Raw genomic sequence first — 16,718 nt, 5'->3', positions numbered from 1 at the left:
GCATGAGATGCCCTGGGAAGAGCCCCAGTCGGAGAGTGCCCCAGCACCAAGGGACGCCTCCTGCAGGCGCTCACAGAGGACAAGGCTGGAGCTGCAACCTGGGTGTGTCTTGGGGTTTAGAGGCTGCTCCTTTTGCTTCCTCACCCTCCAGCCACAGGTCCAGCCTCCCACCTCCCCCAGACCCATGTCCATGCTTCTCCTTCTGATGTCTGCCCCTTCCCCACTCTCTTCCCTACAGAGCTCGGGCCTGTTAAGAGCTTGCTGTACTTCAGTCCTTCCATGCTCAGAATTCTAAACCAGTCTTGAAATCTCACTGCATCACTGCATATACCTTTTTTTTTTTTTTAAACAGGAGTTACCCATTTCACAATATTTATCTTGAACAGTTTTTATTTTTCCCATAGTCACGATGTTCATGGTGGCATAATTTCTTTTATAAAAATGTGTCCTTATGTAGTTCCTCCCCTCCCTGCTTTAAGGCACTTTGGTTGTTTCTAAAGTTTTGATTTTACCATTGAGACCATGCAAGGCTGAAGAACAGGGACCCCCAGCTTCTCCATAGACTGATTCCTAGAAGTGCAATTACTGGGTCCAGGGGGTTAACCCTCAAGATCTGTGACGGGGTCAAATGACAGAGTCCCCAAATGATGACATGCATTTGTGTCCTAGATGCTTTTTTTTCATATGCCTCAATCTTTTCAACATTTCAAAAGAAACCCAGTGCCTTCTAGTCACATTTAGGATTTCCTAACTGGCCTGCTGCCCCATAACTTCTTCAACCCATGGTTGCCATGGGAAGGGCCTGGGAATCAGGGCAATAACATTGACACTTGCATTTATGTTTCATCACTTGCTGTCGGGGACAATCTGGACAAATCACTTAGGCTGGAACCACGTTTATTTTAATTTTAAAAACTTTTTAAAGAGCAGTTTTAGATTTTCAGCAAAATTGAGCAGAATGCACAAATTGTGCATTCCGTGTCCCTCTGCCTCCCTTGCCCCCAGCCTCCTCCACTATCAACATCCCTGCAGAATGGCTCATTTGTTACAATTGTTGAACCAACATGGACACATCACCATCCAGCCCATTAGGCTTCACTCTTACTGTTATACATTCTGTGGGTTTGGATGAATGTATGATTCCATGTATCTGCGATTATAGTATGATATGGAACAGTTTCACTGCCCTAAAAATCTCTCGTGCTCTGCCTAGTCATTCCTCCCTGCCCACAGCCTTAGCCCTCAGCAACCACTGAACTTTTTACTGTCATTGTAGTTTTACCTTTTCCAGAATGTTGCAGAGTTGGGAATCATACAACCCTTGTAGCCTTTTCAATTTGGCTTCTTTATGTTAGTAACATGGATTTAAATATTCAGTGTGTCTTTTCATGGCTTGATAGCTTATTTCATTGTCCCACTGAATAATATCTCAGTGGCTGAATGTACCATAGTCTATTTATCTATTCACCTACTGAAAGACATCTTGGTTGCTTCCAAGTTTTAGCAATTATGAACAAAGCTGCTATAACTATCTGTGTGCAGACTTTTGTGTGGACATAAGTTTTCAACTTACTTGGGTAAATACCTAAGACTGCAACTGCTATATCTTACAGTAAGAGTGTCTTTAGTTTTGTAAGAAACTGCCAAACTGTCATCCAAAGTACCTGCACCATTTTGCGTTTCCACCAGCAATGAATGGGAGTTTCTGTTGTTCCATATTCTTGCCAATATTTGGTGCTGTTAGAGCTCTGGATTTTAGCCATTCTAGTAGGTGTGTAGAGGTATCTCACTGCTGCCTTAATTTGCATTTTCCTGATGACATATGATGTGGAGCAACTTTTCATATTCTTATTTGCCATTTGAATATATTCTTTAGTGAGGTGTCTGTTTAGGTCTCTGGCCCACTCTTTAAAAATTGGGCTGTTTGCTTTCTTATTGTTGAGTTTTAAGAGCTCTTTGTTAACTTCATTTTTCTCATCCCTACAGTAGGTTTATCTTCCCTATCTTCCACACACAGTTTTTGTTGAGGTCAAATCATATAATTAACACTGAGTGCAGGTTACATATTGCTGGATTGTGACATAAATATGAGGAATTATCGGTATTTTTTCTACTATTTATATCCAAAACACATGTGCAGTGGTGTATTTTCAGATTAGACACTGTTATATTTTAATCTGTCTATATTTTAATGTTACAGAATACCTTGTGTTATAGAATAACTTCTAAAAATTCTTTTTATGTTATGTATTAGTCCATTCTCACATTGCTGTAAAGAAATACCTGAAACTGGGTAATTTATAAAGAAAAGAGGTTTAATTGGCTCAAGGTTCTGCAGGCTGTACAGGAAACATGACAGCATCTGCTTCTGGGGATGGAAGGTGGAAGGCAAAGAGGGAGCAGGCATCTTATGTGGCAGGAGCAGGACCAAGAGAGAGTGGGGAGGTGTCACACACTTTTAAACAACCAGATCTCACAAGAACTCACTCACTCGCTATACACTACCAAAGGGGGATGGGGCTAAACCATTCATGAAAACTCCACCCCCATGATCCAGTCACCTCCCACCAGGCCTTACCTTGGACATTAGGGATTGCAATTTGACATGAGATTTGGGTGACGACATAGATCCAAACCATATTATGCTATATTCCTTAAATATCTCTATTTCTGTTTAGTAGTCACCTTTCTTTTACAAAATATTTGTATTTGTACTTTACCCATTCGTATTCCTTTTGGAAATTTCTCAGTCTTCCTCCTCTTTGCCCTCTTTTCTTAAAAAATATATATTTATGTACTTCATATGTAAAATTCTTATAGTAAAATCCACTATGAGTTTGACAAACGTATAGAGTTGTAGAACCACCACTCCAATCAAAGTGCAGAGGAGTTTCATCCCCACCACCTGCTGAGAAGAATAATTCTTCCATGTAACATGCCTCTGCAATTTTTTAAATCCAGGATTCATGTTCTTGCTGTTAGTCACCCCAGAACAGCAAGAACTCCTCATTAGTCAGTGAGGAGCAACAGAACAAGTTGTTCAATTACTTTGGAGATGTAGTACATGTTTCTTCAATTTCTTATAGTAATTTCTACTTTCTACATTTAGTATGTGCTTTGCACATAATAGGTCTTAAATAAATATTGATTTACTAGATTTTACGTATCTCTCTTTCTCCACATCTCTCACACACATGGATGCTAAGAAAGAAATTATCCCTCTAAGGGCAACCATGGGCAAAGAATCTGGAATATATATACAATGTATATGAGATCTAACAAAATATAAATGGTATATTTAGAGCTGTTTGAGAAAGGTATCTTAAATCGGAAAAAGATTGGGGCTTTTGGAGAACCTTCTTTTGTTTGGTAGAGGCTATAAAATGTCTGTCTCAACCAATTTTGTCTCTTCACACTTGGCGAGCATTGACTTTCCTTTCTTATGTCTGTTACTGATCCACGGTTAGCATGGCTGTTGTAGTGCTGAGGGTGCTTTTCTCTTCCTTCATCTGCATTTTGCCTGATGACTTTACAGGAGTGAGGAGGACCTGCCAATTAACTCTCCAGTTGAGCTCTTCAGCTAAAAAGCATATTTTATTTCTAAACTGCAATACACTTACTATAAATTATGATCTCCAACTTTACCTACAAACTAGTGAAATTAAGATTTAAAATGAAATCATGATAGTCACCAGTTTCATTAAGGCATCTATACTTTCTACTCCAATGCTTGGACCTAAGGACAATACTGGCAAGTTACAATGTTTACTTTGTGTGGGATGGGACCATAGAGAGGTAGAGACTTGGCTTTGCATATGGAATATATTTTCAGCAATCTCTGAAGCCAAGACAAAACTTTCTGGCATAATGCAAACAGAGTAAATTTTTGCAGTGTATTTTTTAAGAATTTTGAAGTTTTTAGTAATGTTTTAGAAAGGTTGGTGAGCCTGCCTGAGATGGGAAGTTTCTTTCCTTCCAGCTTGCTAAATACTGATTAGTGGGTTCCCTTTGTATCTTTGCCAAGGAGGTTCTGGATGCTAGTTCCTTGGGTGCATGAACTCAGCTGCCCCATCCTACACAGCATTAAGAGGTAAAGCCTGGGCCTCAGATGTAGGGCTTGATCTTTTTTTTTTTTTTGACTTTTTTTTAGAACAATTTTTAAGAAAATAGAATTCCTGTACAATCTTTGCTCATTTAAGTTTCAATTGTGCCCCTCATGTCCCTAAGAGCAAAAGGATCCAGTCCAGGATCACGAGCTGCACTCAGTTGCATGCCTCTTTAGTCACTGTCAATCTGCAAGAATTCCTCAGTTTCCTTGACTTTCATGACCTCAATATTTTTGAAGAGTCCAGACCACGTATTTTGCACAATGAGCCTCAATATGGGTTTGCCCTATTTTGCTGTGATTGGTCAGGTTATGCAGTTTTCGCTGGCATATTCCAGGGGTGATGCTGTGTCCTACTGCTCCTAGCTGCCTGCTGCACAAGGCTGATCTGTCCTGTGGCTAGTGAGGTGATCTTTTTTCCCAGGGAAAGTGGAAAGTGGTGTCTGCCAGGCTTTCCCACTCTTAAGTTAATTTCCTTTTCTCTCTTTTTTTTTTTTTGAGGACGTATTTTGAGACTGTAAATTCCCCTTTTCTCACCCACCTGTTTTAGCATCTTCTGATGTTCCTTGCCAGAATTAAAAATTATTACTATGGCACTTGCCAAGTGGTGATTTTTCTAATTCCATCATTCCTTCCATGTGTTTTAGTTGGCATTGTCCAGCAAGAAAGAACTCTCTCTTTACCCCATTGACCTATTTATATAAGGAGCCACTCATAGCATCCTATTCTACTCAGTGAGTTACAATTCAGTAGGGTCATTATTTACTTTGAGGCTCATGTCATACCAAGTTGAGCCAGTGGGAGGTCCTTCAAGCTGGTTTTTGTGCCTTTTAACTCATGCCTCCCATTCTTTGAGCATTTTCCTGCTTCCTGACAAAACAAGATGTTCTAGGATTGCCATTCTTTCCCAGCCCTGGCTCTAGAATCAGCCATTTCTCCAAGAAATCCTGGCTGCTCAGTATGCTCATGGTGATTGGGGTGTTGCTGCTCTGAGGTTCCCTCATGGATAAGGTAAAAGATCCACCTCTATTTTTGCTTCTCTTTCTGCCCATAAATAGAAAACTAGGAGTTCAACTCCACATGGCATCTCTAATTCTAATCCAATTACACAGCATTCATTTAGTGTTTCCTCTTGCCTTATTTGTACCGCCCTTCTCTGATAATGAGAAACTCGACTTACTCATTCTTATGCTACCTTTTCCCTCGGTCCTCCTGTGTGCAGCTCATCTTCCAAGGCCTCCACACTGCTTTGCTGCTCTATTCACATGCTCTCTTGTGGGAACCTGCCCCACTTCAGCTGCCACTTTCTGTTGGCCCCAAACCCTAATCTGGCATCTTTCTTACAAAAAAAAAAAAAAAAAAAGAAAAGAAAAAAAGAAAGAAAGGAAAGAAAGAAGAAAGAGGGAGGAAGGAAGAGAAGGAAGCAGGTACTTTTTTGAGAGATCCTGTTCCCTTTTTCTTTCATGTGACATCCTGTTTGTTGTTGTTTTTTCTTTTTTTTTTTTTCTCCTAAAGAACAATACATTCAGTATTTTGAGGATTCTTCATTTGGGGGCTAAGGTCTTCTTAACTTAGAACAACCTCACGGTCTAAGCATTTATGCAGACAGCCTGTTGTCTTGTTAACACTTACTGTGCTATCAGCCCTTTGACTGGAGTTCTGTGACCCATTCTTTGCATTCTGTTTATAACAAGGTGTTGTAGGGTGTCACAGAGCCTGAGTGTGAACTAGAATTGACCTTTTATAACTTATGTCTTTTAATCTTCCTCTTGTACGAATAAGCAAACTGAGAGACGAAGAGACCAAAAAGGTAATGAGTTGATCAAAATCAGACACTGAAATTTTTTTCATTTTGTGTTGGACTCCAAAATTTTCTACTCTACTTACCAACTTCTCCTGTTCTGTAGTCTCCAGGGACACCTCAAATCAACAGCCCTTGTTTCAAAGGTGTGCTGATGGTGTGATAGTTCTAGGATAGGCTGGATAATGGTCCCCCAGCGACGTCCACGTCCTTATCACTGAAGCCTGTAAATGTTACCCATATGGGCCTGTGTCAGGAGATATCCCAAATTATCTGGGTGGACTTGATGTAATCAAAAGGATACATCAAAGGGGGATCAAGGAAGGTCAGAGAGGAAGAAGGTGATGTTATGATGAGGCAGCAGTTGGAGAGATGAGCTTTAAAGATGGAGGCTGGGGCCATTGGCCAAACAATATTGGCAGCCACTAGAAGCTGGGAAAGTCCAGGGAGTATATTCTCCCTTGATTTTAGCCCAGGAAGGCCCATATTAGGTTTCTGACCCCCAGAACTGTAAGATACTAAATACATTGTCTTAAGCCACCACATTTGTGGTAATTTGTTACAGTAGTGATAGGAAATTCATACAAGCTCCTGTAAAATAACAAATCTTTCTGCATGCATTGTGTTAGCATGTCAGGGGACAGCCCTGCCCAAGACCCCATATTTAGAGAGCAGTTGCTAGTACCTCTAGTGTTTCTTATCATCTAAGTTGTCCATGTGTTTTCATCTTCTGCTTCTTTAAAAAACAATCACTTTGGGGAAACGGAAAGAGTACATCTTATGTTACATGTAGGTCAAGTTTGGAAATTCTTCCTCTGCTCAAGTCATCACTCAGCTGGGTTCCATTGTCCTTGTCTTACAAAAATTTGGTCAGCTTCATAAATTTCTCTAGCATCTAAGCAAAAAAGTACCTTGCACTTACCATCTCCAGGACACAATCCATCAAACTGACACTTTAAGTGTAGATCATATCTGGGGTCTCAAGCTGCTTGACAACACCCTTTAAACAGAGAACCCAAAAGGATGGGGCATAGGACTCATGGCTGAGGGATTGATAGCACAATCAGTGTAGAGATGACACTGGGCTGTCATAAATGCCCAGACCTCAAAGCTCTTTTAAACTAAGGAGACGTAGATCCGCAAATGAAGAATCCCAAAACTTTTGAATTTACTGTCCCTTGAAAAGAAAGAGTGGATACACCATAGGCATTGCTTTTAAAGCCATATTTTTGCTACATTTTAAATTACTTTCATGCTAGTTCGTGTCCTTTAGACATAATTTCATCATTTCTTATTTTATTCTTATTTACTTTGTGTGATGAATTTACCTAAAAATTAATGAGTAGTTTGACCAACTTGATTGTCCTTTGACTTGAGAAGCTTGTAATTTCAGTGAAATTCAAAACATTAGATAAGATTGAAAAGAATATTCTACTTCTTTTGTATGAAAGTGGGAAGGTGTAGGTCTTATTTGGTCCATTTGAATTGGCTTATGGCCTACATTCAGTTACAATGATAGAAAATACCATCAAAAGAGGAGGAAGACATGTGTATAAATAATGTCATTCCATACTAAATGCACAAACGCAGCATTCTTCTTAAATTGGAAAGTGTAGCCAGGACATTAGATGTTTAGCCTGCATTCACTTCCTGTGCAGTTGCCTAACCTTTATTTCTGTCTCTTTTGGAAGATTGTTTATATGTTTTGATCAGGACTTTTATACTCTTAATGAGAATATTTTTGCAGTATTTTGCATCTCCTCATAATTGTTGAAATGAAAGAGAGTTTACGTTTCTTTATTTGAATTACTTTAAAAAACCTGAAGAACACCTTTCAGTATAAATATTGATTTAAATATTGCTGGAAAGTATGTATCAGATAAGAAGGAATACAGTGAGAACTCAGTTAACATTGTTGATGGGTTCTTGGAAACTAAGACTTTAAGCAAAACAACTTTTTTTCCCTCGTCAACATTATAACAAAATGGCATTGAATGAGATGACATTATTTGAGGACCTGCTGTATGTCCTTTTGCTTAAAGTTGCAGTTGTGAACAATAACTTACAGATGACGCTAAGTGAGGACTTACTGTAAAATGATATAATGTGGAAATTCTATGTCCAGAATTCAGTGAAATGTTAGGAGCCTTCTTATAAGTTTTCTTTCATTAAATCCCTGGGTAATGTTCTATTCTGGATGTTAGGGTTACCTGAAATACTTGCCAAGGGGAGTTTTACAGTTGTTGTCTGTGTGATTCAGTGTGAGAATTATAATGCAAAATAACAAAGGCAAAGTCTGCCGTCAAGACTCCAAATCTTTGATTACAGTGATCAATGCCATATTGCTTTTGAAAAGAGTAACCTTTGTTTGCCCTCTCTGTTAATTGGGCTACTTTGACATTTTGTCAAATTCTCAGAGCCTCCCGGACAGCCTGCCTGCAGTTAAGGTGAGTTGCCACTTGATGGCACACATAACATTCTGATTGTCTTAGGCTTGCCTTTCACTATTCATAGGCAAAGTTCCAGAATTTTCAGACACATTGTACCCAGGTACTTAGTGCCGTACCATAATTGATTGTATCTCCTGCTGATCTGTGAGATTATTGAAGGCAAAAACTCTGTCCTTATTCTGTTTCCTCCTCTAACACACACATGCCCACAAATGTGTGCATTCAAACATGTGCATATACATTCACACATGTTCATACACACTCACACACACACCCTCCTCCCCACCACATACAACTATGGCCTTTTATGAGAGGGGCTAGAAAAGGAAAATTTAAAAAGGACGGATGAAGATTGTTATCAATAATGCCTTAGTTATCAAGGTATGCTTCATATAATCATAGTTAAATGTGACCATTAAATGAAAATTCCATTTAGAATAAAATGTAAAGGAAAATCTTTAGTCAACGAATAATTCTTGATTTTCACTATTTCTGTTGTTTCCTATCTAATTCCCTATAAATGTACTAGGTGAAGACTTACTGCACTAAGCCTCAGTGCCCTCATCTTAAGCGAGGATAATAGTACTCATCTCATCAGATTGATCTGAGAATTACATGATGAAACAGCACATACACCCTACTACACTTACTCATCCTTATCTAGCTACTGTTAAGACCAGACATTGCCAGTGTGCTACATGCCAGGCATCGTTTTTATAACTTTATATATAAATGCATTTACTGCTTGCAACAATCCTATAATATGTCTAATTTATTTATTTATTTATTTATTTTTTGAGACGGAGTCTCGCTGTCGCCTAGGTTGGAGTGCAGTGGCGCGATCTCGGCTCACTGCAGGCTCCGCCCCTGGGGTTCACGCCATTCTCCTGCCTCAGCCTTCTGAGTAGCTGGGACTACAGGCGCCCGCCACCTCGGCCGGCTAATTTTTTGTATTTTTAGTAGAGACGGGGTTTCACCATGTTAGCCAGGATGGTCTTGACCTCCTGACCTCGTGATCTGCCCGCCTCGGCCTCCCAAAGTGCTGGGATTACAGCCGTGAGCCACTGCGCCCGGCCTCTTATTTATTACCATTTATCATGTGAGGAAACTAAGTTAAAGAGTGGTAAAATAATGTGTCCAAGGTCACGTGGCTGGCGCACACTCAGAAATGTTATTAATCATTATTCTTCTTCTTATTATTTGCAATAGTAGTGAGGTTTGCAGCTTTTCCTTGGGGTCTCACTGGGAATCAGCAAAGGGTTATCTTTCACATGAAGGTAGCTGCATCTGACCTTTCACTAGTGCTACTCATGCAGATTTTGCTCAGTAGGATTCCATGCAAACGAATTAACTACGTGCAGAGATATTGCATGCCTCTCCTGAAGGCTTGTTTGCTCATGGCTTCTTCTTTCTGGTGCCTTCCCCCATCTTTCCCGGTGGCTGGGGGCTCCTCAGGAACATATAGAGACAGTCAATACCTTTTTGCTTGTTTAGAGGAATCAGAATGGTGAGGTCATGTGGAGAAATCAGAAGTGAGGGAGGGTGCTCAGTGTGGGCTGAGATCTGTATATGCAGGTATAGGACTTTACTACCCAGGGCATTGGGTGTGAGGTACCAGCTGGATGGACAGTGACACTGGCCCAGCAGGAGTCACTTGGAGAGGGGCCAGGGCCAGGGACCGATATCTCTATGGATATGTGCAGAGGAAGGGGTGATGGAAGCACCTGCACGGATGATGCTAAGGGACAGAGTGGCAATGCACAGTGCCTAGCTTTGTGCATGGCCCACGGAGGACGTTCAGGAAATCTTGGCTAACCACATGAATAATAGAAGACTTACTGCATGCTTCCAGAGTCTGTGCCTGGCACTTTACAGCCATCATCTACTCAACTTTAGATACTGTGATCATCATCTCTGTTTTATTAATACAACGAGGCAGCCAACACTCTGGGTGGTGCAGCCCTATGCCTGCAGACACAGAGCCGGCCCGCATCTTGCCAACAGTGGAGCTCCAGCAGTTAGGACTGTGCTGCTGCAGGGCGATGTCTCCTTGACCTTTATGCTTCTTGTGCATTGCCCAATGTTTATTTTAGAGATTCTCTTTCCATCACTCCATAAATCCCTGCCAGCGATCCAGGTGCAGCTCAAGGGCCTCGATGTCTCCAACCCACCTCATTTCCCTTTGTGTCTGCTCGCGCTTCTGCTTTCTTAACTTATTTTTGCTACTTTAGTCATAGTCTTTGGCTTTGAATAAACTGAGGTTGGACTTCTGCCTCCACTACTAACCAAGAAGTGACTTCAAGCAAGTTATTTGACTAACTACCTTAGTGACATCATATATCATAGCCCATGGAAAGCACACATTTAATGGGGATTTTTATGTATGAGATCCCATCTACTGTAAGTAAACTGAGCATTGCAATTTTATTGTCTGATTCACCTCTGAATTCCTAAGATGCTGGTACAGTGAGTCACAAACTTAAGTTGAATTGGATACACTGTGTTGCTATCTGTCCCCTCCCTGCCTATTACTGCCTATGCATTTGACCAGCCTCCACTAGCCCATGAGGGTCTGGGAGTTCACAGTCAAGTTTCATTCATCTTTGCATCCTATGGGTAGCCTGTTTTGCTGAGACCTAGATAGTCTTAGAGTTATGCCAATTAAGTGGATGGCTAAATGAAATATATGGGGTGTGTTTGGCATATGTTGTCACAACCAGATTAGGCAATTGAGGCAGAAGAAAAGAAATGCGATGTGTATAGAAACATAAAATAATACATGGCTGTTTTGTTTTTGTTTTTGTTTTTGTTTTTTCCTGAAAGGTGTTTTTGATGCTTTTGCAAGATTCCACTAAGAAATCTCACATTGCCCTGGGGACTGAGTCAGAGCTGCAGAACCATAGGCCTACCGGACATCTGTCTGGCTACTGTAAGTACAGAATGGCTTCTTGCATTTCTGCTGGAGGAACAATGACACCAGCCTTATTCAACATCCGTTGTTTTAAAAGTTGAATAGCAAGGTTCTGAAGTTAGTGAGATGTGAGTGCATAGTGAGGCGGCAAGTAAATACACGTCAGAGGCAAAAAAAAAACGTTGAGTTTTATCCTGGCTTGAAAAAAAAAACAAAACTGTGTGTTTATAGGACACATTTATCTTTTCTTCAGGACTTGGTTTACCTTCATCACAAACAAACTGATCTGGCCTACCTGCGTGGTGTGCCTCTTATGTGCAGACACCCTCCTGGTAATGGATTTGCATGACTTAACAAAGCCCTGGATGTGGGCTTTGCCTTTATGCAACCTCTGTCCGTTTGGGACCAAATCACGGCTTCAGCTTTTGTATGCAGCCTCCTTTACAGGCTTTAATGATTGAACAGAATCCAGATTTGGTATCTAGGTGTGTGACTGAAGCTCCAGTTCAGTCCAATTCCTGGCATATTTATTAGCAGCAACTCAGCAAGGATCCCTGAGCTGAGCTCTAGGGATGTGGAGGGTAATAAATCTAAGAGCCTTCCTTCAGAGATTCCAGTCTACCAGGCACATGAACCCGTGAATAAGTAACTAGAATTAAACATGTTATAACCTTTTATGATGTTTCCCAAATTGCATCCTCACCAGCAACTGTAGGAATTGCTATTGCTGTACTTCCTCTTCAGCTCTTAGTAGTATCAGATTTGAAAAACATATAATTTAGCTATTAAAATAGATGTGTAGTAGTTTCTCATTGTGGTTTTAATTTGCATTCTCCTAATGATTATGTTAAGCATATCTTTTTTCTTTCCCACAGCTTTATTGAGATATAATTCACGTAACACACAATTCACTCATATAAATGGGACCATTCAGTGGCTTTTAGCTTCTTCAGAGTTCTGCATTCATCACCACAATCAACCTTACACCATTTTCATCACTCTGAAAACTGGTGTCACTTAGCAATCACTCCTCAAAATCCCCATCTCTTCAGCCATAGGCAACCTCTAATGTACTTTCAATCTCTAATAGATGTGTCTATTTTGGACATTTTATATACATGGAATCATAGTATGTGTGGCCCTCTGTGACTAGCTTCTTTCACTCAGCACAATGTTTTTGAGGTTCATCCATGTTGCAGCGTGCCAGTCAGTACTCAATTTATTTTGATTACCAACTATTTCATTGTATAAATATACCACATTTTTGTTTGTCCATTCACCAGTTGATGGGCATTTGGGGTTGTTTCCAGTTTTTTACTATTGCAAATATACTATTATGAACATTTATGTACACAATTTTTGTGGATATGTTTTCTCTTACATGTATACCTAGGAGTGAAATTGCTGAATCATATGTTTCAATCATTTGAGAAACTGCTAGACTGTCATCTAAAGTGATCACACCTTACATTCCCACCAGTAGTATATGAAGGTTCTAATTTCTCCACATTCTCCCAACCCTTGTTATTATGTGCTGTTTTGATTACAGACACTTTAGTGGATGTGACACACACCTTAGTGTGTATCTCATTGTGGGTTTTATTTACATTTCACTGGTGGCTAATGATGTTGAACATCTTTTCATAGGCTTCATGGCCATTTGTATATTTTCTTTGGAGAAATCATATTCAGATTTTTTGTCCATTATTAAAATTGGGCAGATTTTATTTCTAGAGCTGGAAGAATTTCTAATTATGGAATTGTGTGAGTTAAGTGGAATGGTAACTGGGTTTTCATAAATGCCCTTTATGAAGTTGAAGAAGTTTCTATCTATTCCTAATTGTGGAGTGTTTTTAATCATGAAAGGTGTTGGATATTGTCAAATGCTTTCTCTGCATCTATTGAGATGATCATATGTTTTTTGTTTATTTATTTATTTATTTATTTATTTATTTGGTATATATATTTTTTTTATTTTCTTTTATTATTATTATTATTATTATTATTATTATTATACTTTAGGTTTTATGGTACATGTGTTAAAACAACATTGCATTCCTGGGATAAATTCTACCTGGTCATGTCATATATTGCTGGATTTTATTGTGCTAGTATCTTGTTGAGCATTTTTGTATCTTTATAGCAGGTATTGGTCCGCAATTTTCTTGCAATGTCTTTGGCGCTGTTATCATGGTTATCTTCACCTCACAGAATGAGTTGAGAGGTGATCCCTTCTCTTCTATTTTGTGGATGTGTTTGTGAATAATTGGTATTAGCTCTTCTTTCAATGTTTTGTAGAATTCACCAGTGAAGGCTTCTGGGTCTGGGCTTTTCTTTGTGGGTAGGTTTTTTTATTATTATTAATTCAAATATTTAATTGATGTAGGGCTATTAGATTGTCTGTATTTTTCTCAAATCAGTTTCAGTGTTTTGTGTCTTTCTAGGAATCTGTCCATTTCATTTCAGTCGTTATGCTATTTTATGTTATTGGCATACAATTGTTCATAGTAATCAATTATAATTCCTTTTATTTTTTAAAAGTCTGTAGTGATGTTTGCCAGGGGCGGTGGCTCACGCCTGTAATCCCAGCACTTTGGGAAGCTGAACTGGGTAGATCATGAGGTCAGAAGATCAAGACCAGCCTGGCCAACATGGTGAAACCCCATCTCCACTAAAAATACAAAAAATTAGCTGAGCGTGGTGGCAGGCGCCTGTAATCCCAGTTACTTGGGAGGCTGAGGCAGAGAATTGCTTGGACCCGGGAGGCGGAGGTTGCAGTGAGCTGAGATTGTGCCACTGTACTCTACCCTGGGCGACAGAGCAAGACTCCATCTAAAAAAAAAAAAAGTCTGTAGTGATGTTTCACCTTTCATTTCCACTTCTAATAATTTGAGTCTTTGAGTCTTCTCCATTTTCTTGGTTAATCTAGATGAAGTGTTGTCAATTTTGGTAATGTTTTCACAGAATCAGCTTTTGGTTTTATTGATTTTTCTCTTTTCAATTTCATGAAATTCAGCTCTAATTTTTATTATTTTGTTTCTTTTGCTTACCTTAGATTTAGTTTGCTCTGTTTTTCCAGTGTCTTCAGGTGGAAGTTTGCATTATTAATTTGAGATCTGTTTTTTATAATAATAAGCATTTACTGCTATAAATTTTTCTCTAAGCATTGCTTCAGCTGTATCCTCTAAATTTTGATATGTTGTATCTTCATTTTTCATTCATCTCAAAGTCTTTTTAAACTTCTCTTTTGATTTCTTTCGTTTCTTATTTAGGTTGTGTTGATTTCCACATATTTGTGAGTTTCTAAATTCCTTTTTGTTATTAAAGTCCCATTTCATTTTATTGTAACCTGAAAAACACCAGAATGGGTTCATATTTTTAATAGAGATGGGATTTCACCATGTTGGCCAGGCTGGTCTCAAACTTCTGAACGTGGGAGGTGGAGGTTGCCGTGAGCCTAGATCGTGCCACTGCACTCCAGCCCAGGCAACAGAGGGAGATTCCTTCTCAAACAACAACAACAACAACAACAACAACAACAACAACAACAAATTTCTTTTCAATTTATTAAGGCTTGTTTTATGGTCTACGCTGGAGAAAGTTCCATGTACCCTTGAAAAGAATGTTCATCTGTTGTGATAGGTGGTGTGTTCTATAAACATCTGTAATATTTAGTTTGTGTGTAGTGGTTGTTCAAGTCTTTTGTTTTCTTGTTGATATTCTTGTAAATTATTTTATCTGTTAATAAAATTTTGGTATTGGTATTTCTGATTATTATTGTAGAATTGCCTATTTCTCCCTTTAAATCTGTTGACTTCTGTTTTTATGTCTTTGGGGGCTCTGTTAGGTACATAAATCATCACAATTTTATATCTTCCAGATGTAAGGCTTATTTCCTATCTTTTATAGTCTTCTTTCCTTCTTGTGTTCTTCCTGGTCTTTTTAGACAGTGCTGGCACTATACCTGATGAAGCAATTTTTGCAAAAACTTTGTGAAACTTTCTTAGGTTTCAGTAATATTCATCCATTAGACAAAAGCCAGGTGTTTTTGAAATAACCTCTTCTGTATTTTTTGGCTTCAACATAGATGGCAGAGGGAACTACACCACAAAGCTTCCTAGAGGTCCTCTGGTTTGGTTGAGTAGACCTGTGAGACACACTTGATCTTTTTAAAAATTTTTTAATTTTACATATGTAACAAACCTGCACATTGTGCACATGTACCCTAGAACTTAAAGTATAATAATAATAAAATATATGTATACATTATAAATAACCCAATTAAAGAAAACAAATAATGCAGTTAAAAATGATCAAATGACCTGAATAGATAGACATTTCTCAAAAGAAGATATGCAAATGGCCAACAGGTATATGAAAAAATACTAAATTAATAGTCAGCAGAGAAATGCAAGTGAAAACCACAATGAGATATAACCTTATATCTGTTAGAATAATTAATATTAAAAAGACAAAAGATACATGCTGGTGAGGTTGTCAAGAAAAAGGAACTCTTCCATACTGTTGGTGGGAATGTGAATAAGTATAGCCATTATAGAAAATAGTATGAAAGTTCTTTAAAAAATTAAAAATAAAACCACCATGTGATCAAGGAATCCCATTACTTGGTATATATCCAATGAAATGAAATCAGTATATTAAAGAAATATCTACACTCCAATGTTTATTGCAGCACCATTCATAATAGCCAAGACATGGAATCAACCTAAGTGTTCATCAACAGATGAACGGATAAAGAAAATATGGCATATGTACATAATAGAATACTATTCAGTCTTAAAAAAGAAGCAAATTCTGTCATTTGTGACAACATGGATGAACCTGGAGAACATTATTTTAAGTGAAATAAGCTAGGAACAGAAAGGCAAATGCTACATGATCTCACATATATGCAGAATTTTTAAAAGTTGAAATCATAGAAATAGAGAGTAGAATTGTGGTTACTAGGGGCTGGGAGGGGATGTGGTGGGGAGATGTTGGTAAATAGATACAATATTTCAGTTATATAGGAGAAATAAGTTCAAGAGATCTATTGTACAACATGGTGACTGTAGTTAATAATGTTTTGTATTCTTGAAAATCTCTAAAAGAATAGATGAGTTTTCTCACCACAAAAAAGTATGTGAGGTATTGCATATGTTGTTTAGCTCGGTTTAGCCACTTCACAAGGTATACATATTTCAGGACATCATGTTGTACATGACAAATACAATTTTTATTTGTCAACCATAATAATAAACAAATAATAGTTTATGACAGGTTAAAAAAAAAGAAATAAAATCTACCAAGTGTGCATTCAAACACATGCATGTAAAATATCGTTGGAAGGGTAAAAAGATGCTGATAATGGAGTTTGCCTCTAGGGGAGGAAACTGAGTAGCTGAAGGATTCTATAGCCCCCTTGAGATCTTTGGTAGATTTGCACTATGT

General features: G+C 38.6%; 1 protein-coding gene across 3 annotated transcripts in view; it reads left to right on the top strand.

Annotated features, from left to right (window-relative positions):
* Positions 1–16,718, top strand: part of ABCA13 (ATP binding cassette subfamily A member 13) — a 486,937-nt gene that overhangs the window by 242,990 nt on the left and 227,229 nt on the right. For all 3 annotated transcript variants that reach the window (XM_054559199.1, XM_024249790.2, XM_054559198.1), the window contains one exon: positions 11,180–11,285. In XM_054559199.1, coding sequence (XP_054415174.1) covers positions 11,180–11,285 — 106 coding nt within the window. The remainder of the gene's footprint in view (positions 1–11,179; positions 11,286–16,718) is intronic.

This window comes from Pongo abelii, chromosome 6, assembly GCF_028885655.2.
Source record: "Pongo abelii isolate AG06213 chromosome 6, NHGRI_mPonAbe1-v2.0_pri, whole genome shotgun sequence".
NCBI classification, from domain to species: Eukaryota; Metazoa; Chordata; class Mammalia; order Primates; family Hominidae; genus Pongo; species Pongo abelii.
The sequence above is the reverse complement of the archived record's forward strand: the minus strand, read 5'-3'. Positions and strand labels throughout refer to the sequence as shown.